At 40.1% G+C, this 23,881-nt stretch overlaps 1 protein-coding gene across 4 annotated transcripts in view; it reads left to right on the top strand.

Annotated features, from left to right (window-relative positions):
* The window catches only part of ABI3BP (ABI family member 3 binding protein), a 251,823-nt gene extending 228,444 nt beyond the window's left edge, over positions 1–23,379 (top strand). For all 4 annotated transcript variants that reach the window (XM_060234570.1, XM_060234572.1, XM_060234573.1 and 1 more), the window contains 6 exons: positions 4,084–4,192; positions 11,479–11,558; positions 11,911–11,940; positions 15,019–15,180; positions 20,139–20,261; positions 21,622–23,379. In XM_060234570.1, the coding sequence (XP_060090553.1) occupies positions 4,084–4,192; positions 11,479–11,558; positions 11,911–11,940; positions 15,019–15,180; positions 20,139–20,261; positions 21,622–21,737 (620 nt within the window). In that variant the 3' untranslated portion in view covers positions 21,738–23,379. The remainder of the gene's footprint in view (positions 1–4,083; positions 4,193–11,478; positions 11,559–11,910; positions 11,941–15,018; positions 15,181–20,138; positions 20,262–21,621) is intronic.
* The last annotated feature ends 502 nt before the right edge of the window (positions 23,380–23,881 follow it).

The raw sequence follows: 23,881 nt of genomic DNA on the forward strand, positions 1-23,881 counted from the left end.
ATAGAGGAGATTCAGGAATCGGCCAAACTTCCCTCCTCATGGAATGAGGCTTTGATATCATTAATACATAAGAGAGATTTGGACCCTATGGACATACGTAATTATAGACCGATCTCACTTCTGAATTCAGACTATAAGATTTTCGCAACAATCCTGGCTAACAGGCTGAAGAAGATTGTCCACACAGTTATTAATGAAGATCAAACGGGATTTGTACCTGACAGAGCAATACGACAAAATACAAGATTTTTTATAGATATATTAGAATACTACCGACTACATCCAGGGAAGCAGTTCGTCGGAATTGCACTCGACGCGGAAAAAGCGTTCGATAATGTAAATTGGAATTTTATCGTAAAGTCCGCCCAAACCATTGGGTGTGGTCCGAATTTCATCAAATTAATTAGAGCTATTTATTCCAACCAAAGTGCTAGAGTCAATATCAATGGAAATTTGTCAGACCCGATCAGAATAGAACGGGGGACAAGACAGGGATGCCCACTGTCCCCCTTACTATTTATACTTACTCTGGAATTATTACTAATAAAAATAAGAGACGAAGACGGAGTGCAAGGAGCCAACATCAAGGGAGAAAGATATAAGGTTCGGGCGTACGCAGATGATTTACTCCTTACCCTTGAAGACCCAACGACCTCAATTGATTGCCTGATGAAAGTTTTGGAAGAATATGGGAAAATCTCTGGCTTCAAAGTTAATTTTCAGAAATCGAAATTCCTGGCACAGAACATGACCAAAGAAGAGATAGAATTGTTTGAAAAGAAATCAGGATTTAGTTATGAGAAGAAAATTAAATATTTGGGGATCCACTTTTCTAACGACTTAAAAACTCTTCAAAGGGACAACTATGAAAAGATTCTCACAGAAATTAAAACGGATTTACATAGATGGAAAGACCTACAGATCTCATTGCTTGGTAGAATAGCCACGATTAAAATGAACATCTTGCCAAAAGTCTTATACTTGTTCCAAACAATACCGATTATCCTGTCTCAATCCTTCTTCGTCCAACTGAATAAGCTCATCACTGCATATATATGGCAAAATAAAAAGCCCAGAATAAAATTAAAAATACTGCAAGATAGTGTCTCCAGGGGAGGGTTCGCTCTACCTGATTGGAACTTATATTATAAGGCATGCTGCCTGATGTGGATAGCAGATTGGTTTACATTAGAAAATAAGAGATTATTGATATTAGAGGGCACCGGACTAAGCAGAGGCTGGCATCATTATTTGTGGTACTCCCCTCCCACCAGAGAAAATATATTTCATAGACACGAAATTAGGAAATCACTATATAAAGTCTGGATAGAGCTTAAAAGAATGATTTACCCGAGGACACCTTTATGGCTATCCCCAGTAGAGGCCTCTTGCCACCCAAACTTATATGAGTGGGGTGCCAGCTCCAATTACAGAAATTTATTAGATGTGGACTGTAATTTGATTATGAATGAAAATGTTAAACTGGACTGGTGGCTCGAAAATCAAATTAAATCGAAATATGGGCGAGACAAAGAAAAGGGCTTTATTAAAACAAATTTGGAATTTGATAACATAATAGAGGGCAGACAAAAGCTTATCTCCAAATTATATAAATGGTTATTAGAAATTAAACTAATGGGAGAAGTCGTAAAGGAAAGTTGGATCAAGTGGTTACGGGACTTCGGGTATAGCGTTGAATTGGAATATTGGGAGAAAATCTGGACTCAAAATTTAAAGTTGACAAGATCGGCCCTTTTCAAAGAAAATATCTATAAGATGGCACATAGGTGGTATTTAACCCCAGAAAGACTAAGCAAGATATATCCCAATTATTCTAATGCTTGCTGGAAATGTAAAAAGGTGAAGGGATCTCTATATCACATTTGGTGGAACTGCGAAATAGCCAAAAAATATTGGGCTTTAGTAAACAATTGGACACAGAAAATATTAAAAATTAACATTTGTCATACACCTGAGTTGTACCTACTAAATGTATGTAAAGGGAATTTAACTAAATATGACAAAAAACTTCTACTACACATAATCACTACCGCTAGAATTCTTTACGCTAAATATTGGAAAAATTCTCAAATACCAACCAGAAATGAATTTGTACAGAGAATGTTAGAGGCTGCAGAAATGGATAATCTTACGGTTAGATTAAGAGGAGGCAATTTGCAAGATTCAAGAAGGACTTGGAATAAGTTATATCAATGGATAAATAAATTAGATAGTTAAGAAATTAGAACTGTATTAGATATTACCTAGATGCTCCTTGGGGATGGGGGTGGGGGGTGGGGGGTGGAAGGGGAGGATGCGGCGGGATCAGATTTGTTTTTTGAACTGTTTGTAAATGGATTTGTGAAATGTTCAATAAAACCTGCCTTTTTTTTCAAAAAAAAAAAAAAATACAATATCCACACCACAGTTCTTCTCTAGCTTTTGTGGGTATTCATGGAATTACTGCCTGATATTTTCCTACTTGGAAATGCCTTACTGCATTTAGCGGTGCCAAAGTAAACATGTGGTCTTCCAACCCAGACCCTGTGCAGCTATTCTTAGATATCTAGGGAAGTAAGTCCTACTATGTCTGATTAGATTTATTCTCAGTACACATGTTAATGTGTTAATGCAGGAGTGCCAAACATGTGGCCCAGGGGCCAGATCAGGCCCCTGGAGGGTTTCTAGGGTTTGCAAGCAAGTCTGCTTTCTTCTCCCTCTCTCTTGCTTCCTTCTGAGTCACAGCGTCCTTTGTTAGGCTTGCTCAATCACACAGGAGCTACAGAGCCTCTATTTTCTCCATTGACTGAAGCTCCTCCCTTGGGGAGGAATGCAAGAAAGGAGAGCTTGCTTTGTCAGGCTCTCTCAATCACACAGCAGAGCTACTGAGCCAAGCCTCTTTTTCTTCTATTGGCTGAGGCTCTGCCCCTTTCTCATCACCTAGGGAGGGAGGAAAAGAGCCAGAGCTTTCTTTGCCCAGTTCCATCATCATCATCGTTTTATTTATATCCCGCCCTCCCCGCCGAAGCAGGCTCAGGGTGGCTTGATCACATGGGAGAGATACAAAATCTTTGTGTTTGTCTGTGTCTTTTATAAAGTTTATATCTTCGCTATCTGGCATTACAGCTTACGACACACATTACCTGGCCCGACAAGATCTCATTTATGTCAGATAACAAATGAGTTCAACCCCTGTGTTAATGTGTTAATGATAAGCATCTTTGCTGTTAGCAGTATCTATATAATCATGGTTGGCTCAACATTATGGAGCTTTCATACATCTAAGAAAATTATTGATATTTATTTATTTAGGATATTTTTGTACCACTTCTTCAGAGTCCTGCTTGAGGCAGCTTACAATTAAACCAATGTAACTATATAAAAACAAGCCATTGGACATCAACAGCATAAAAACTGTCAATAAAATAGAAGCAAACAATTTAAAATCTCCAATTGAAAGCCTGCATAAAAAAGAAGTGTTTTGGCCTGGCACCTAAAAGAATAGGTGCCAGGTGAACCTTAAGAGGAATAGCATTCCAAGGACAAAATGCCATCAAGGAAATGTTTGTTTCTAGTCTCCACCCATCTCACCTCTGAAGGCAGGGGCACAGAGAGCAGGCTTGAGATCTTAATTGATAGGCTGGATAGTTCTAGTAGGAATGGTAGTATTCCAGACATGTTCTAATCGATAGTTCAATACGTTTTCTCTTTAAGGAGTGGGTTGTGGAACAGTGCCTTGGCCTGTACTCCCTAAAACTGATCTAGATCATCTCCTTTCTGACATACTTCAGCATTTGTCTGTGTGATCAAGTATGTCTTTGTCTCTATTTGCATATCCAGTACTAAACAGGAAGTTCACTGTAGATTCCAGCACAGTGAAAATGCATGCGAAGTGTCTGTTGTTTCTGCTGAAGCCAATGGTCAGAATATTCCATTTTTTAAAAAAAACCCTTGATTTACCCCATATGTTAACAGGCTTACAATAAAAGCATTAAGTACTGAAGGCTAGCCAAAAGAGTCAATCAATAGATAAAAGAAAGAAGATGAACTGTATGACTGATTGAATTCCTTTCTTAATTTCAGAATATAAAGTTGTTTCTACTGAAAATGGAGCCAGTGATGAAAAAGACAAATCCATTATCACTACAAATCAAACCCATTCTACTGTGGAGAACCTGAAACCTAATACAAGGTAACACAGTAAGAAAATGGTATCAAAATCTAGACTGTAGTACTGAGAAAGGGTTGATGAATATCTTTGTGTGCAAAATTTGTGGAACTTATTTCCTTTAGTCACTCGCTTTAGTCATTATCTGACTCATTCCAGAAGCAATGAGAGGCTGCCAGTGATAAGTCAGAATGATGTTGTCGAGAAGATGGTATAACACCGCCCTGCCTTGTTTACTTTGAATAGGGATTTATATTTGTGAAACATGTAAAAAATATAAGTGCAGTTGTGAGCTTTATAAACTGACAGATCAATTGAAAATATTAAGAGGAATGACGGGAGACTGTTTGCAGAAGGACTACTGATGGTCGTTTCTAAGCATGTACTATCTTGACATGAATTGACTAATATAGTGACATAATATCAAAAGGTGATTCTTCTACATTTCCGGAGATATGCATGCTCTGCATTGCCTTTTAGCGCAAAAATGATCTTTGTTGATTATGAGCAATTTTTGCTTTTCAATTTTGTTGGATAGCTGACTCTCTGGAAAATTCCATGGACTTATTAAGGACACAGACCTAATGTAGGTGTTCCATTCCCTCATAGCAACACATGCTGGATAATCAGTACTTTGCATTGGCTATTTTTTTCCTTAGGTGAGAAATGTTTTGGCTTTTGAATCTGGAGAGTTCTCAAGAATAATGTTTGCAAAGTTTCAGAGTAAGGAAAAATAACATCTGAGGACTTGACAAAATGCAAGCAATTAGGAAAAACAAAACATTTTAACCATAAATTTAGTTCCTTCCGCATACTTACAATGATTTAAATGTTATTAGAATGAATAAAATTTGGTTGATTACATCAAAACATCTTCATACCTGATTGCCTTGGTATTTTAGTGGTGATTGTCATCTGAAGAGGTTCACAAATGAAGTGATAATTACAAAGGATTACAAAGTGATAATTACAAAGGATAATATACAGTTCGTCAGCTGAAAATAATCGTTTGATCACTAATAAATTTTACACATCTGCTGCAGGCCATGGCTAGTTGCATGCTTTGGTAATAGTCCAACACAGAATTACATGTGTTTGTTTGGGATCATGGCCTTTACATATGCAGCATAGCCTGGATAATACTGATTTAGCTAGTGGTCACAAGCAGATAAGTAGGACAGGGGTCCCCATTGTGCTGCCTGTGGGTGCCATACTGTCTGCCACTATCTTTCCTGGGCACCTGCCAAGGGCTTTTAGAAAGTGGGAAAGGATGTGCATTTACCAAGCAGGGCTTCTGACTGGCTGTGCAGATTAAAAGGCATTCCGTTAAACAGAGCTTCTGCTTGATATGTTGAATTTTGTTATCAGAATTATGTATAACTTCACTCCTTGATATTTCACAACTCTCCTGAAGCAGCCTTTTTGTGATTGGCTGCACTTGCTGTGGCAGCCATTTTGTGATTGTGCTGACTACTCTTTGTCAGAATTCCAAAGGTGCCCACATTCTTTTAAATGCTGGGAACCCCTGAAGTAGATGATTATTCTGTGTTGAGATAGTGTGCTACTGTGAATTATCTAAGGTAGCAAGTTGCAACAACCATAAAATTCCCCAACCAGAATCACTAATTTCTCTGACTATCCAGTTCACATGTCAGAGATTGTGACAGGCTGACTTCCATGCCCTTACCTGGATAGCTCAGGCTAGTCCAATCTCATCAGATCTTGGAAGGTAAGCAGGGTCAACCCTGGCTAGTATTTGGATGGGAGACCTCCAAGGAATAAGAGAAAGAGAAAAGGGGCGGAAACCCAACCTGAAAATCAAATCAGGAACCCAAAAGTTGAGCTGCTAGAAAATAAAATAAAAAGCAAATATTTATTGCACAGTGAACAGGATCTTAGAATTTAAAATGACATACATAGGATACTATTAAAAATTCAGATCACAATATACAGCAACAAGGTGAAATTGAACTTTCAATAACAAAATATCACAATAATGGTTACACATGTATATTAACCGAAGGACCCAACACATTTAAACCCAAAGGGCCTTGGTCAAACTTGTATGAATGCACACACAAAACTGTAACAATATCAATATAAAATATTGTTTTCAGGCCTAGCAGGTTGTGTTTGAGTCACTAAAAAAGTGAAGCTCCTAGCAATGGTTTTAAATCCATTCTGTATATTCTGAGGATCCCTCACTTATCAAAGATAGTCATTAGAAACCACCATCCTGTCCTGGGCCATAATTCAATTTGCAGTATGTGTTCATGTGTAAACCAGAGACCAGGTCGTCTGTGTAGGCACACATCCCTCCCTCCTTTCCCCAGTGTGGGCTGACCTGCTATGGTCTCTAGCTTTCACAGTGGCAAAGGGAGAACTGAGGGAAGAGTGCTCACCCTGCCTTCCTCGTGTTATCCTTTGGGCCAGAAAAAGGATACACTGTAAAAAAAAGGGGGGAGGAGGAGCATTCTTAGGCTCTAGAAAAATCTTGGGAAAAGCTTGGTAGCTCTTCCCGCAGCTGGCTTAAGACCACACAGTTTCATGTGTGCCTGCACAGAAGACCACTAAATGAATAATGGTTACAGTTAAGTACAACCCTGTTTTCCCCGATATTATATATGATGAAAAGTCAGGCTGGGGAATCCCTGACCTGATTTCTGTCACACATCATCTAGTTTGGCCTCAGTTGAATGGCTTTGACCGGGGAACTTATTTGCAGGAACTTATTTGCATATTAGGCCACATACCCCTGACACCAAACCATCTGGAACTGCATTCCTGTAATCCCTGTTCAAAAAAAGCCCCTGGCTTTGACATTGAATTGGAAAGTTGCTTATTTTGTTTCATGAATTAAAAAGGTTTATGATCTTGCCATGCCTATTTGTCTGAATATACTGTAAGCACAAGGCTGCTCACAGTAATACAACTATCTCACTTTCTCATGTACATTTCCATCAGTAAGTGCTTTCTTAATCTCTAGCCAACACCCATGGATTCTGAAGCAAGCATATCTTAATGGATTGTATGTAGTTTTCCTGTTTAACTGAATCATTTTTAATGAAATTCAGACAGACCATCATTCAAAGTCAGGAAACTTTGCAGCCATGCCCAAGACATTTTGCAATAGATACTAAACTGTTGTTGGCAGAAGTGGAAAGAGAAATGTAGGGGGGAGTTAAATCAGAACTTCCTCTGTGTTCAACTATAAATAATTAGTTTATATGAACTTTTATAAAGTTGGAAAACATTGTAAACCTGTGATTAGGAGATGCCAATTTGAAGTGGCAAATCTTTATCCTGTGGCCTTAAAGATAAGGGTGCAGGGCCCCGGTGTGACCTAAGCCTCCTCCTTCAGTTATGTGCCATTGGAGTTCCACAGGAATTCCTGGCAGTATTGCTGGGCACTTTAAATTTTCCGTACCCTGCTCTTTCTGTCCTTAAAGTTATATTACTATACCAGACAATGCAGTGCCATGCTGGAAATTGTCTGTTCACAGACATCCAGCTTTTCTATTTTGGTTTCAGCTTTCCTTTTTATTGCTGCATATGCCCAGTTCTTCAACCATAAATAAAACTAATTTCTACCCAAATGACATTTTGTAAAAATTAGGGTTTGGGCTGATTTTACTCAGGGATTTAATCAAAAAGTAACATTACATCATCACAAATTCATGTGTGTGTAAGTAGTGGGGAGATGGAAGATGGGTACATTTTAAATATAAACATGGCTGATTGCTGTTATGTCAGAAATGCCTGATAATGGCCTTGACCTGAAGCAAACATGTACTGCAAATATGAACATGGTTTATGTATTTTATTGTCTATGTTCCTCTTTTGTTGGACACGTTGGATTATATTTATGCACTCTTGTAATGTCATGGAGTTGGGGTACAGATTAACTCATGTTCACTACTAATGGTACAGTTTCACTGGCTGGATAGCACAGGATTCAAAATTCACTCCCTCAGCCCATGGTTTGCCCCACAAGCAGCGTAATGTTAACATCAGCAAAAAAAGCTGGTGTAAGTTAAAACACTCCCATTTAACTCAATGGAGAAACAAATATGACTGCATTTGAAATATAGGAGAAATGATTGGCATGATGCACTATGATTGGTGTATATCAGAGGTGTTCCTGAGCTTTCTGTTGCCTAAAATAGTGTTTTCTTTTTATTCCTCTGCCATCCTATGCTCTTCCAGCAATCAAGATATGCCACTGTAAACTCTAGCATAGCAGTGGCCATATTAGTATGAACCATTTCATTATTTTGCCTGGTTAAAATAATCTGATGGAATGTAATGGATTTTGTCATAGGGAAAATAACAATCTGATATCTGTTGGCTATCTGTTGAAGCAGGCTGTGAGTCATGAAAGCTCATAGTGAAATTTGTAAATCATTATCATGCCTCTGCACTTTTTCTTATTGATCTACTGTGGTGTCATTGAATGTTCATAAACATTTTGCTGAGGAAATAGGTCTGTTGACAATAGAATATTTGCAAGCATATTGATTTTTGTTAGCAAAGTGAAAGATAAGTTTGGCTGAGAAAAATACTTACAAGGAAAGCTGTACAGGCATGACAAAGAAGACCAAGTGGTAATAACCAGAGGCAGAAGACGCACCAATAAACTGAAAAACAAAAACATGAGGAAATGGTAGCGGGAGATGATAGGTCCCTGAGAAGAAAAGAAGAACAATATCCACAGTAGCTGAAATAACAAGGGTCTAATTACAGTGGAGGCTGAATAATGTCAGAAATGATGGGTCCATTATAACTAGGCAAGCAAGAAGGCTGGCATGGGCATGGAAAGGAGGAATCTAAGGAGAAGAAGTGTTGAGATGAAAAGAAGGAACAGGGAGATCATGTACAGAATGATGTTTATGTTGTGCTCCAGACTGGAGACCAGTGAAGGCCTGATAGGAACACAGTGAGTGTCTTCTGCACAACTGTAGAAGTGCAAGTGTTGAGTTTTCCAGCTTTAAATCATTCCAGTTTAAAGGAGCAAATGTTTGCTATACTCTTACTTTAAACTTCCTGAAACAAGAGTATACCAGGTCTTAGATTTGGTCTGTGTAAATGTGAAATGTGAGATTTAGCATTGACAAATAATTTGTACTAAGGCATCCAGTGAAAAAGGGAATTCCATCAAGTACAGCTTTTCATGAGACAAGGACAAACTGTAGAACAAGGCGTACCTAGCCAAATTTCATTTTATGCTGAATTAAGAATCTCTTCTCCTTGGCATCTCTCTGTCCAAGAGAGAAAGAAGTGGGCTTAGGGCAAAAAAAATGAAAAATGGGGTCTTGTTGTACATGTTGATCTTAAAGTGCTATGAAAAGATTAAGACTACACATTTATTTATTTATAGATTAACTTTCCTAGTCTTTCAAGAAAGTTAGCATACAATTAGTAGCCAGTGAAATTGATGAAAGACTGAAATGGTCAGAGACTAGCATCTGTATTTTGCACTGGTTGAAGTTTCTGAATTTTTTTTCAGCAGCAGCCATGTGCAAAGAGAATTAGCCAAGTCTGAAAGGTACTGAAGAATGAGAACTATCCTATAAGCTGCAACTTTTGAAAGGTCAAATCTCGCACCTGTTTCTCAAAAAGCAAGGCTAGGTCCAAAACTTCTCTCAGAAGCTTCACATGATCAGACCTGGTGACAGATACCATCTCAAGGATGACCAATTAAAATAGTCTATCTCTTTTGCCAGGATTCAGTTTCAGCTTGTCACCTCACCCACGTGACCACAGTTTCAAGACAGTAGTTAAGGACAGAGACAGCTGCTTTTGGATGCTTGATCTATGAAATATAGTACTGGGTATCATATTAGTGATACCCAGCTCCAAAGCTACATTATATGTTAGATAAAATTAAAGAGTATACCAAACACTGTGGCATTTATAGAGTAAATCCCAGGAGGATAAATCTGTATCATCAGTGATACAGAACCATCATTGATACAAAATACTTGACCCATTGAAGGCTAAATTCAGAAATTTCCACAAATGTTCCAGAAGATCTAAGAGAATGGTGTGAGGAGGAGAAAGAGGAGGAGGAGAAGAAGATGACAACAACGACATTAGATTTGTATCCCACCCTCCACTCTGAATCTCAGAGCAGTTCACAATATTCTTTACCTTCTTTCCCCACAACAGACATCCTGTGAGGTAGGTAGGACTGAGAGAGCTTTCACAGAAGCTGCCCTTTCAAGGACAACTCTGCAAGAGTTATGGCTAACCCAAGGCCATTCCAGCAGCTGCAAGTGGAGGAGTGGGGAATCAAACCCTGTTCTCCCAGATAAGAATCCGAACACTTAACCACTACACCAAACTGGCTGTACCAAATGCAACGGAGTAATTTTTAAAAACCCACAAAGAGGAGTTAGCTGTATCTTTCTGCAGGTAAAGATCATATGTCAGGGCTACCAGTGCAGTCTCCGTTCCATAACCAGTTCTGAAACCACACTGAAAAGGGTCTAGGAAAGAAATACCATGAGGAAAGTCTGGAGTTGCTAAGATATGCTCAATTGGCTTGCCTCAGAAACAAATTTTGTATATTGATCTAATATTTGCCAAATAATCCTTATCCAAAGATGGTTTCTTTTAAAGCAGATGTACATTTGTCTCCATCAGTGTTGAGGGGAACCTGCCATCAGAGAAGCATTGATAATCTTGGTGACCATAGAAGCAACTGGAATTATTAACAAAGAAGGGCAAGGATTCAGTTTACATGTAGCAGTCTTCAACAGCGTGAGCTTCCCAGAATGATACAAGCAATAGGAATAAGTGGATTTTTCAGAGATACTGTTGGGAAGCACTCTGTCATTAAAGCCCAATCCAAGCTCGACCAAACACAAGCAAATAACAAAGAATCAAGCAAAGATATCATACTGAACACAAGAACCATATTAAAAAGAATCTCAGCAAACATTTCAATATTTGAAAAGCTAGAGTTCCCCAGGAGACAATTTCAGAGAATGCAAATACAACCCAGCCAAAGATCAGCCTATGATACATGTGTACTTTGTTGTGCCTCCTAGAAGCCCTTACTAAGTGTAGGTTCCTGCAACATATACACATGGCAAAATATACATGTAATGATTCAGTTCAGTGTGGGATATATGCAATTTCCAAAGCAACAATATAAGTATCTGGGAATTTATTTCTTTTTGTAAATAACTTTTTCCCCAGTATCTCGGCAATCTTTGCAATAGTCATGTAAAATAGGCCGGCATTATGGCTTATGTTATATGGAATGCTTGATTTTTTAAAAAAAAATTTCCTTATTTTCTTCCTAGTTATGAATTCCTTGTGATACCTAGCAACCCTCTCGGTGAAGGTCCAAGTAGTGAAACAAAGCCATTTAAAACAGAATCAGGTATGAGTTTCCCTAAATGCATCAATTAGCTGGCACCATTTTAAAATATTAAAGTGCAAAATACCACAGCAATTTTTACATTCAGAATTACTGTAACATCACTTTAGACTGACCTTCATCATCCATTAAATAACATTTTTAAAAAGCACTGCCCTGCAGTGGTTCTAAGTCCTTTGGCAGCTGATTAGTTGAGTTTAGATTTGCATTATTTCTGCCCTGACATCAAACCATGTTACTATTGTATAAACTATAATTCTTGTCAATTATAACTAAATCCTTTTCCAGTATGTTTCTGTAATGCTACAAGTTATTTTGCGGTCTGATCCAGTGTTTATTTTTTCTTCCTCTTTAGCGGATCCAAGAGTGAACGAGCAAATTTCAAGTAAGTCTTAAACCTATAGTATGTGCTGATGAGAACATATTTGTGTAGTGAGATAATGTATAGCTTTATGACAGAGTGGAATTGAAACAGAAAGGCATTCACACATGATTTCACTTTTTCATCCTATGCCGTTTGCAAAGTATTCCTGCCATGCTAAATGTTTACCTGAGAACAGCCTAATCAACGTGATGTAGCTCTCCAGAGGCAGCTCTCGTGGCTTAGAATCAATGGGCAGAAATGAGCCAGGCACAGCTCATATTTTCTCAGTCCTGTCATTAAATTAAAAGACAGGCCAGTGAAATGAAAAGGCTGCTTCTCACTACATAAGTGATTTAGCAGAACATAGCAATGCTTTGCCATTATGCTGTAGAAAATCTACCATCAACTCTGCTTCTAGAGAGCGCTGAAAACACTGGGCCTCTCTGGAAAAAAAATCTGCAGTGTATACTGCAATATAAGTTCCACATAAGGTCAGAGTCTCTTAATTCATGTTGATTACTCACATTTAATATTCTGTAGTGGCATTGTTTCCTTTCTGCAGTTTGTTCATTAGATACCAGTTGGAGATGACTAATACACAGGCTTGAGACAGACATCATACCAAACCATGGTTAAAGAAGCCTAACACTGTAATATGGTGTCGTGTCATCCGTGGGGTGATGATATGCAGTAAGAATACACATTGGAAGTTTACAAAATTGCCTCTGATCATTATTTTGCATGCATAAATGACTGTAAATTCCTAATGCTTTTCTTATTAAAGCTGTATTGTGAATGAAGGCTTGCTGTGTCTGAAACTTAATTATGACATTTTCTTACAGAACACTGCCATTAAGGGACAGAGCTCTAAATCACAAGTTTTCTCTCATGTCCAAACATAATTCAAGGTTGCAGCTGGACACATTTCTCTCACTGTAATACATTAAACTACTTTATAGGCTGGGACTTGGAAATTTGTAAATAAATATTTATACGGAGACAGAATCAGCTGGAGCCACGTTCTGACCTAGATAGCCCAGGCTAGCCCAGTCTTGTCAGATCTTGGAAGCTAAACAGGACTGGCCTTGACTAGTATTTGGATGGGAGGATCTCCAAGGGATACCAGGGTTGTGATGCAGAAGCAGGCAATGGCAAACCACGTTGGAATGTCATAAGAACATAAGAGAAGCCATGTTGGATCAGGCCAACGGCCCATCAAGTCCAACACTCTGTGTCACACAGTGGCAAAAAATTTTATATACACATATACACTGTGGCTAATAGCCACTGATGGACCTGTGCCTCATATTTTTATCTAAACCCTTCTTGAAGGTGCCTATACTTGTGGCCGCCACCACCTCCTGTGGCAGTGAATTCCACATGTTAATCACCCTTTGGGTGAAGAAGTACTTCCTTTTATCCGTTTTAACCTGTCTGCTCAGCAATTTCATCGAATGCCCATGAGTTCTTGTATTGTGAGAAAGGGAGAAAAGTACTTCTTTCTCTACTTTCTCCATCCCATGCATTATCTTGTAAACCTCTATCATGTCACCCCGCAGTCGACGTTTCTCCAAGCTAAAGAGTCCCAAGCGTTTCAACCTTTCTTCATAGGGAAAGTGCTCCAGCCCTTTAATCATTCTAGTTGCCCTTCTCTGGACTTTCTCCAATGCTATAATATCCTTTTTGAGGTGCGGCGACCAGAACTGCACACAGTACTCCAAATGAGACCGCACCATCGATTTATACAGGGGCATTATGATACTGGCTGATTTGTTTTCAATTCCCTTCCTAATAATTCCCAGCATGGCGTTGGCCTTTTTTATTGCAAACGCACACTGTCTTGACATTTTCAGTGAGTTATCTACCAGTGAGTTATCTACCACGACCCCAAGTTCTCTCTCTTGGTCAGTCTCTGCCAGTTCACACCCCATCAACTTGTATTTGTAGCAATGTCTCTTGCCTTGAAATGTCTCTTGCCTTGAAAACCCCATGAAGCTGCCATACGTCGGCTGTGACTTGACAGCCAAAAAAAAAAATTCATATGCCCTTCTAACTCACCTCCAGTGAAGGTCTTTCTTCAACAGTAAAAGAAGTGTGATTCAGGTGGGTAGCCATGTTGGTCTGAAGCAACAGAAGAAAGTTTTAGTCCAGTGGCACCTTTAAGACCAACAAAGTTTAGTTCTGGGTATGAACTTTCATGTGCATGTACACTTCTACAGAAGTGTGTGGGAGAGGGGCATTGTACATATTTTGACTGCTCCAGTATTTTTCTTCTTTTTTCTGCAGCTCCAGTGGAGCTGGGATTGTAGAAAAGTGCCTGGAGTGGTTCATTTGGGAAACTGATGTGGGGTACAAGGCACAAGTAAGAAGGAGGATTCAGTGTCCTATCATGAGGCTGTTCTACTGTTAAAGAAAAACACCTCCCAGTTGCTATATGAATGGGTACTAGATAAAATAATAAAGGATGAGAATGACGTAAGCCTCTTTGGGTCTCCATTGAGGAGAAAGGTGGTTGTATAAATGAAGTAAATAAATAAATGAGAAAAATAAACATATCTGCCAGTCTCTTGTTTAGTCTGGCCCTGAATTCAATCAGACATAATATTTGTTCAGTATGATAGGTCCATAAATCCAGTCTGGAGCTACTTCATTTGTGCAACAAAGAGTTGTATTGCTCATGAGTTCCCAAAGTAATCTTCAAGGACACAAAGGGCATTTTCCCACAGAGCTTACCTCGGAGCGATGTCCCTCTTCACCGCGCAGCGTCTGCGCAGATTTCCCACCCATTGCTCTGCATAACCAGGAAAAGCCGCGGCTTTTGCGTCGCTAACATAAACTGGTTTTTAGCAGTTTACATCTGCGACGCAAAAGGTCCGGCACTTCCTGGTTATGCGGAGCAGTTGGTGGGAAATCCACGTAGACGCTGCGCGGTGAAGAGGGACGTCACTCCGAGGTAAGCTCTGTGGGAAAACACCCAAAGTGTTTGCTAATAGTGTTAACAAGTTCTTAGTCAAGTCTTTTTATCTGGATTTCAATATTTGTGCCACATACAGTTTTGGTACACTGTAGCCAATATTTTATATTTTTGATCCATTACAGTGGGGAAAGATGCAATTTGGACTGAAATCAAATTCAATTCTGATGAGTATTCTGAATGCAAAGGAAAACAGTTTGTCAAGAGGACTTGGTACAAGAAGTTTGTTGGTGTACAACTGTGCAACTCTCTGAGGTACAAAATTTACCTCAGTGATTCACTTACAGGTATGTAATCCAAGGCAGTCTCGCTTAATAGCCAGCATGGAAGTTTGTAGGATAGCTGGGACCATCACATTATTTATCATTTATACCCAGGGGTTTTTTTGAGCAGGAACGCACAGCAATGCAGTTCCAGCTGGCTTGGTGTCAGGGGTGTGGCCTAATATGCAAATAGGTTTGTACTGGGCTTTTTCTACAAAAAACCTGTGAAACATTGGTGATGTCAGAGGGTGTGGCCTAATATGCAAATGAGTTCCTGCTGGGCTTTTTCTACCAAAAAAGCCCCGTTTACACCTATAAACATCCATTTATACCTATAAACACTTGTGGCAGATTGTGCCTGCTCTGGCCTGCAGGTCTCATTATGCCTTGCCCTCCTAGAGGTTCACAACTCCTTGGGAGGGGGTCTTTTTACTCTTGAGTAGCTGCTACACCACATGATCAATATATGGATTTTCCACTGAGGGCAGCAGGACCCTCTGCTTGCCTTCCAAGATCACAAACCTTTCCTCAGTGTGGCCTGCTCCCCAGCGGCTGGCTATCATGGGTATAGTTTATTGTCTTGGGCACCCTGGGAGGAAAAGCCATATGTTAACCTCCCCTGGAGCCCCTTCTAAAACAGCATGTCAAAAACAGTGGGGGTCTATGTGGTACAGAGAACTGCTCCTCACATCAACAGTTTAATTCTTTATTGAAAAGAAAATTGCTTTTGTTCTTCCTTGCTTCAATCTGGCATTGTGTTAAAAGTATGCCAAACAGAAACAAAAAAGAACAAAAGAAATTGTTAAAAATGCAAATCCTCTGACCCTTGCAACTATTCATGCCCTAACTGATGTTAAAATAGAACAGACTCAGTTACAAATCTCTGCCCAGTTATCATTACCTCAACACATCCTTCAGCCCTTCAGACTGGCCACATGATCAATATGGCTGCCTCAGGTGTTAAGAGTCCTGTGTCCTTTCAGGAAAGCAACAACCCAGAGAAGAAGAGCAGCTTCCTCTGGCAAGAAAATGTTATTAACTCTGTGTCTCCATCCACTTAACCATGTCATGCCAGGTCAAAGAAGTATTTCACCTCCCTTCTCCTTCCTCACTCTAGTCACACCCCGACATGGTTTTTCCTGCACACAGGTCCTACTGATCAAGGAACGGTGTTTCCAGGGCTTGAAAGAGGCTGTACAAAGGAAGAGGAGTACAGGGAAATTCTGCATGCTGTGCAGAATGGTAGGATACTTCCTAGTTGTACTGCACAAAGCAGTTTTTGGTACAGAAATGTGTAGTGATAGGGTTTGCCTGGCAAGGCTGAGAAGGTTCACCTAAATGCTGGCCAAAGATAATTAGCTATCACCAAATCAGTTACAGGAATAAGCTGTTAATAGGCGAACAGATGGCATGTGACAAGCAGGACTGTAGAACAGACTAGCCTCGCCTGCTTTATCCCTGTTGCTGCACATCACTCCATATTGCAACACAGGTATGCAGGCCTGCCATAGAGCTGAGTATTGGAACTGTATTTTTTATCAGCATGCGGCAGGTGTATATCAGACAAGTGACTGGTGTTGTTGACTGGACAGAAGTTGCCACCTGATCAACAGGTAGGTTATATAGCAAATGCAGCATGCACACTGATCTTTGATTAGAGGCACAGTTACCTGTTATCTGTCCATCAATGTGATATATCATTTTGCAAAATTATAGAAGTGCAGAACTGCAAGTGACCTATAGGTCCTCCACCTCTCAACACTCACTGAAGGTGAATGTGTATGCATTAGTTATTCCAATCTCTGGTTTATTTTACTGTCTCTCCTAACATAAACATGCCAGCATTGTTCCTCTAAAACAGCAGCCAGCATAGACCTCATTTAGCAAACTTCTAGTATAAGCATTTCAACAGATGGCATTTATAGAGAGAGAGGGGTTTAACTTTTAAATGTTTCCTTAAGTGGCTGTGGAAGGGACCCTGAAATAAAAAATAAAACTGGAATGCTAACATCAAACTGAAAATGTAAACATCACTAGAAGCAATTTCCCACATCAAAAGTGCAACACCACAATGGGAATTGCCACAAACCAGTGGCTACTTAAGAGTGATCTAACGTGGTTATCACTCTCTAATTGCTCCAGGGTTTTAAGAACCACATGTGAAAGTAATTGAGTTTTGTTCTCTGGCCTATGTCACTGGCTGTCACACACAGTACCACTGCTGCCTCTATACCATGCTGTGGAGGAGTTTACTGAGTTCAATAAATATGAGTCCTTTCATAAAGTATCTGGACCTATGAAAGGGCCATATATGGATAAAAGCATGCCTTTATGCATGGATCCCTGGCTGAATGAGAAACTGAAACAAATAAGTCCTGTGCATGTTTCTCCTCCTTGAATGAGCTGTTGGAGCTGTGTGCCTGCAGTCCTTTAAAAAACTGTGCTTATCAGCAGTTTGGATTTAAGTCTCCTTCCTCACTGTTCAAAGCTCCTTCACTGAATAGCTGACTGGTACACTTACTGCTTTTTTAAGGGGTTCCACTGTTAAATCATTACCAGAATATTTACAGCTTTTAGGTGGCTTTGTAACTCACTATCGCAAAGAGTTAGACTCGGCTGTGCGACTGAACAACAAGTAGCTCACTATAATTCCTCTATTGCATTTGTGTAAATCAATAAATAACTTCTACCATTGTTTATACAATGCTTTGTGGCTTGGAACAACCAGGAATCAAACTATTAAATATATATATATTGAGGAAATGTAACAATTGTAGTCATACAGAACATAGCATTTTAATTGTACTGCAATCCCATATTGATGATCACCTGGAATAGTTCCAAGTCTTAAAGGATATAGGTATTGACTGTCTTAAAGGATATAGATATCAGAGAGTGATGAGGCTATTCTCTGTTTGACAGAAATTGTAAGTGCAGTGATAGTTCCCAGAATTGTTTAGTAATAATTTATGGCTACAAATTTCAACATGCATTGCATACATGTCTATGGGGACACGACAGGTGATAACACTATTGGGATGGGAGCTCCACTTGCACTCTCTGGTTCTTTTTTGGACTCTTTTGGCCTGCTCACTCTTGTGGATGTTGGCAGGATCCTGACAGCTGTGAAGTCAACTACTTGCTCCTTGGATCCTTATCCCTTGTGACTGGTAAAATCATGCCACAGTGATAAGTGGCCCTTTGAGACAGATTATTAATTTGCCTCTCTCACACAGGGCTTTCCCCAGCTACCTTAAGGAGGCAGTTATTAGAACTTTGTTTCTTAAATAAAAAGAAGCTGGTCAGTTACTGCCCAGTATCTTTGCCATTTCTGGCAAAGGTAATTGAGCGAACAGTGGCCAAGCAGCTCCAAGTCTTCCTGGATAAGACATCTCCCCTCGACCCTTTTCAGTTGATAGTTATTAGTGGCCTTTGATATAGTTGACCATCCTTGCCTCCCTGGGGGTGAGAGGCACCGCCTCCTCATTTCTCCAGGGGTGCTCTCAGAGGCTTGCTACAGGGAAGGAGAGGTCTTCCTAATGAGACCTGAACTGTGGGGTCCTACAGAGTTCGATCCTCTCTCTGAACATATATATGCACTTCCTTGCTGAAATCGTAAGGAGGTTTGAAGTTGGGCGCCAACAAAATACTGATAGCACTTTCTTCCTACTGGATAAGCAGCTAGCAGCAGGGCTCTTGATATTAACAGTCCAACAGTGAAGGGTGAGCTGGGTGAAGTTGAATCCTTCCAGGATGGAAATCATGTGGCTGGGAAAGACTGAGATGCTAGCTGGAGGATCACTCCCAAGATTCGATGGTGTCCAGCTGACAGCTGTAGCCTCTGTAAAGAGCCTTAGGGGGTGCTCGAATTCTGCACTATGAACAAGTGTCCATGGTAGTAGCACAGTTAGTGTTTTTTCACCTGTGCCTCTCCTGCTAGATGGCTGCTTATTTTTTTGGGTCAGACCTTGCTGCATTGATCCATACAACAGTCACCCCCAGATTGCTACCATAATTCTACCTTGTGGAATGCACTCACTGATGACACCATGCTCTGTTTGGACTTTAGTTTCCACAAGGCATGCAAGGTAAAATTGTTTAGGCTGGCCTTTGGGATTTGGTTAGATTTTGGGGTTGTTAGATTTTTATCCTGCATGGAGGTCTCAGAGCAGATTACAACAAATGATAAAACAAAAACAATTAAAAACACTTTTAGTCATGTAGTGTTTGCCACACATTTTAATAGCTTAACATTTTAATGCTGACATTTTATATTTGTTATCTAGGTTTTTAAAAATATATATTTATATGGTTTTAATGTTGTAAGTTGCCACAAAACTGTTTAGATCAGGGGTGTAAACTCATGAGGGCTGGATCTGACACTAATGAGACCTTGTCGGGCCAGGCCACATGTGTCATAAAATGTAATGCCAGGTATAAACTTTGTAAAGGACACAAACACAATTTTGTATCTCTGTGTGATTGAGAGAACTGGGCTCTGGCTCTTTCCCTCCCTTCCTCGAGGATGAGGAGGGGCAGAGCCTCAGCCAATTGAAGGAAAAGAGGCTTGGCTCTCCCTTCTCCCCAAGGGAGGAGCCTCAGCCAATGGAGAAAATAGAGGCTTTGTTCTGTAGCCCCTGTGCGATTGAGCAAGCCTGGCAAAGCAAGCTGTGATTCAGAAGAGAGAGGGAAAAGAAAGCAGATTTGCTCGCTGATAGCAACCCTCAGAGGGCCTGATTCAGCTCCTGAGCCGCACATTTGACACCCCTGCTTTAGGTGAGTGGTGCCTAAATAAAGAGGTGACTTAACCAGATGCTCCCTTTCCAACCTTGCATAGCTGTGCAAAAGAATAGGGAATTGTGCCATTAGCTGATTGGAATAGAGTGGAGAGCTCTCTTCTTTTAAGGAAGGCCATAAATGTTTCTCTAATCTTCTAATGGTATTTGAACTTTTATCTTTTTAACAAATTCTTATGTTTTCAGGGACATTTTATAATATAGGTGATCAAAGGGGACATGGAGAAGACCACTGCCAATTTGTGGACTCCTATTTTGATGGAAAGACAGGGCAGCAGCTTCGGCCAGATCAACTGCCTACTAAAGATGGTATGTCAGTAGGCTTTTTAAAGAAGTAAATATTTAGCCCTGACCTGGATAGCCCAGGCATGCCTGATCTCATCATATTTCGGAAGCTAACGAGGGTAGACTGTGACAAGCACTTGGATGGGAGACCTCCTTAGAATACCAGAACCAGGAGGCAGGGACAGGATTTATTCAGCCATCACTCTGAATATCCTCCATGCCCCAGTAGGGGTCAGTCACAGACGATGCCATGCCTTCCAGGTGCACATGTGTGCACATAAAAATACAAAAATACCAGAATTTTTTTTTGAAACTTTGGGATTGTGGGAGTGTTCTTTGATGTTCACTTGTTGAATGATGCTTTAAAGTGTGCACAACATACAACAGCAAACTCCTGCTTGAAAGTGAAAATTCTGTACACAGGGGAACAGAATTAGGTATGGCTCCTCAACTAAAATATGATCTATGGTTTCCAGTTTTGACAAATCTAGGTGTAATGTGTGAAAAGGCCTGAAAGTTTAAGTAAATTCTTTTTGTACTGACTTACAGAGGCTTCATCCACTATAATGAGAGGTTACTGGAAAAATTAGACCTGAATAGACAAAAGTAGTAATGGCCATTAATCTCAGGCCTTACACTTTTATTTAGCAAGTACAATGGTTCAGATAGTATATACCTGGCAATCTCAGTGTTCAGTAAATATCAGTTCTATTATCACAGATTGGGTTGCATCCAGCCATCATGGACAACGATGGCTGTGGAATTTCCCTACAGTCCCCTCCCCCTCAGCAGCCCCAGGGCCAGCCCGCCCACTAGGCAAATTAGGCATTTGCCTAAGGCGCCAGCAGGGGGGGTGCCAAATTCGGCCCTGCCCTCCACCCCCTAGGCAAATCTCTATGTGCCTCCTCCTCCTCCCTCACCATTTCAATGCCCAGGAAGGGGCAGTGGAGCGCTGCACTTTCCAGGCTCTTTAAAGCCCCGCCCCCCAGCTGATCAGCTTGTGGCTCCTATGCTGGCCCTCCAGAGGGATCAAGATCAGTGTGGGGTTAAGGGCCCCTGGGCGCAGCAGTGATGGGAAGGATGAATGAGCCCCTGAAAGAGTGGCCATCGCTTCCTCCTCCCCCTTTCCTTCCCCCATGATCCAGGAAGAAAGGGGGAGGAGGCAGCAGCCACTCTTTCAGCAGCTCACTTGTTCTTCCCGCCACGGCTGCCCCCTCAACCCTGCACTGATCTTGATTGCGCCAGAGGACCAGCATAGGAGCCACAAGCCTCTGGTGCATTTTACCTGCCTGTCAGCTGTACCCCTGAAATTGTATTATTCAGACCCTGTTATGCTGACACTGAACTCCACATCTTCTCCCCCTGCTCCATTTTGATCTACCAGGGTTTTTCAGAGCTTTTCGACAGGAGCCTGTCAAGTTTGGAAAAATAGGAGCTGCAACTCACACTAACTATGTTCACTGGTATGAATGTGGAACTACAATACCTGGGAAATGGTAGAACAAGAAATGAACTGAATGCTGATGGACTATATCCAGCTATGAACAACACAAGACAAACTTCAGTGACAAACATGTCATGGTATTATATTTGTCATACTGAAACCTAGTAACAGATATTGTGTTTACTATTTAAGAGCATTATCTGCTTAACAGTTGCCCAGATTTATGGATCTTTTGTAGGAGTTAGAACTTAGAACATGTCCTAAAGTAATGTCTTGGGAAGCTGGCTCCCTACTAGTGTCTTATGGTACCATCTATTGTGAAAGATGTAGTTTATTATTTATCCTTTTTTTTGACACTAAGGCACCTTTTAACAAAAAAGTGAACAAATGGTTATATTCTGAATTGCAGTTATATATATTGCCTAAGTTCATGTTCTGGTTTCTTGCTCTTTTGAGGTACTCTTAAATTATTCAGTCATGGTAGTTTGGTATGTTTCCAATCTTATCCTAAGGAAGACAATGTTTGTTTTTTCTTTTATTCAAAACTCTGGAAAATTGATGGTGGTGAAGAGATCTTGTATCCATATATTCTGCAATCAATGTAGTTTTACAAATACAGCAGGGGATTGTCAATTCTGGAGTCACAGAGATTACTCCTTTACCATACATCTGCAGCTGCTGAATGGCACAGTCTTCTTTACTACTTGGAACAGAAACTATCTTGGGGTGAAACACTTAATTTGGTTGCTGATAAGGGGTTCTGTAGCCATGCATCCTTAGCTTTGACACTGTGGCAAAAGCAAGTGAGACCACAGTGCAAAGGACCACTCTTCAAGTCATCATTCCTCCTTGTCTGGAATTTGCTGCCAATGGCTTATGCGCCATTTACTTTTGCCCCATAAAAACTAACACTATAGTGATAAGTTCTGTAAATTTGTCTCAATGAAGTTTAACTACTCCTTAACAATTTTAACAGTTCCCAAAAATATTAAATTAGGTAGAAAATAAGTACAAGACTAATCCAGCCAAATATAAGATCAGTTTTCCATGTTTCTTCCTCTAGTATGGGTACCCAAGTATGAGGTACCATTATCACTTATGAAGGGCATGTGCATCTTTCAAGCACAGCTTTTCCTCTCAAAAATACATACAAGAGGTTAAATCTTTTCTCACTCATTGCTTCCACAGAAAGCTGTTAACACACACACACCACTCATAAGTGACACAGTACATAAGCAGCAGCCAAGACACTGTCAAATTAAGAATAAGCAGGCTTACATGTGCTCTAGCAAATCAATGATCATGGAATTTTGAGTACAATATAGATCAATGAAGATGTTAATGAAATAGGTGTACAGTAATTTACCTCCAAAGCATACAAAACCACCTAACTTGATTATATTTTTAAAATTTATATAAAATTGAAAAGTAATGTGATCTGCTTTGTAGAATGGCTATGTTAAGACTGTTTTAAAAATACAGTAGCTCAGTCCTTCCCAAAGTGCTTTATTTGTACTGCTTAAACATTTAAACATTCTATATATATATATAAGAGATGTAGGTTTTAAAGGTGTTTATTCAATGTATTAAGATATAAAAAGGAACACAAGGAATAGTGGATGGGCTGTTTATAAGAGAATTTCTTTTAAGTACATTGCAGGTACACTGTACTCTTAATAAAGTATTTTTAATCATAAATATATTATCGGCATCATTCAGCATCACTCACCATTTCAATTAGCAGAACTACATGTACTGAAAATAGTTACAAGGCTTTAAAAAAAACTCCTTAGGAAGGGTTCCTAGGATTTGGCGTACAACTGTTTTATATATAATTGGCATCTTCATGCAATTCTTGCAGGGTTGCAGCCAGCGGCCCACATATGATTACCGTGGTGCACTCCATTCAGTAGAGCACCAGAATAGCATTTGTTGTAGGAGTACTTGGCAGAAGAACTTTCGCTCTCCACCACCCTTCATCTTGTGTGGTCTCATCCCACTACAAACATTGTATTTTCTTGCCTGAAGAGATTTCCAAAGAGCCACCTACAAGATTTTCAGATGGTTTAAAGGTTATACATTGACCTACTGCTCTGAATATCAGAGGTGTGGTCTCTCCTGCCCCATGTGTATCTATGGGAAAAGGTCTTGTATCTCCCTAATCACTGTTGCACCCTTTCTCCTCTGAGCATACACTAAG

The sequence above is a fragment of the Heteronotia binoei genome, chromosome 3, assembly GCF_032191835.1.
Source record: "Heteronotia binoei isolate CCM8104 ecotype False Entrance Well chromosome 3, APGP_CSIRO_Hbin_v1, whole genome shotgun sequence".
Classification (NCBI taxonomy): Eukaryota; Metazoa; Chordata; class Lepidosauria; order Squamata; family Gekkonidae; genus Heteronotia; species Heteronotia binoei.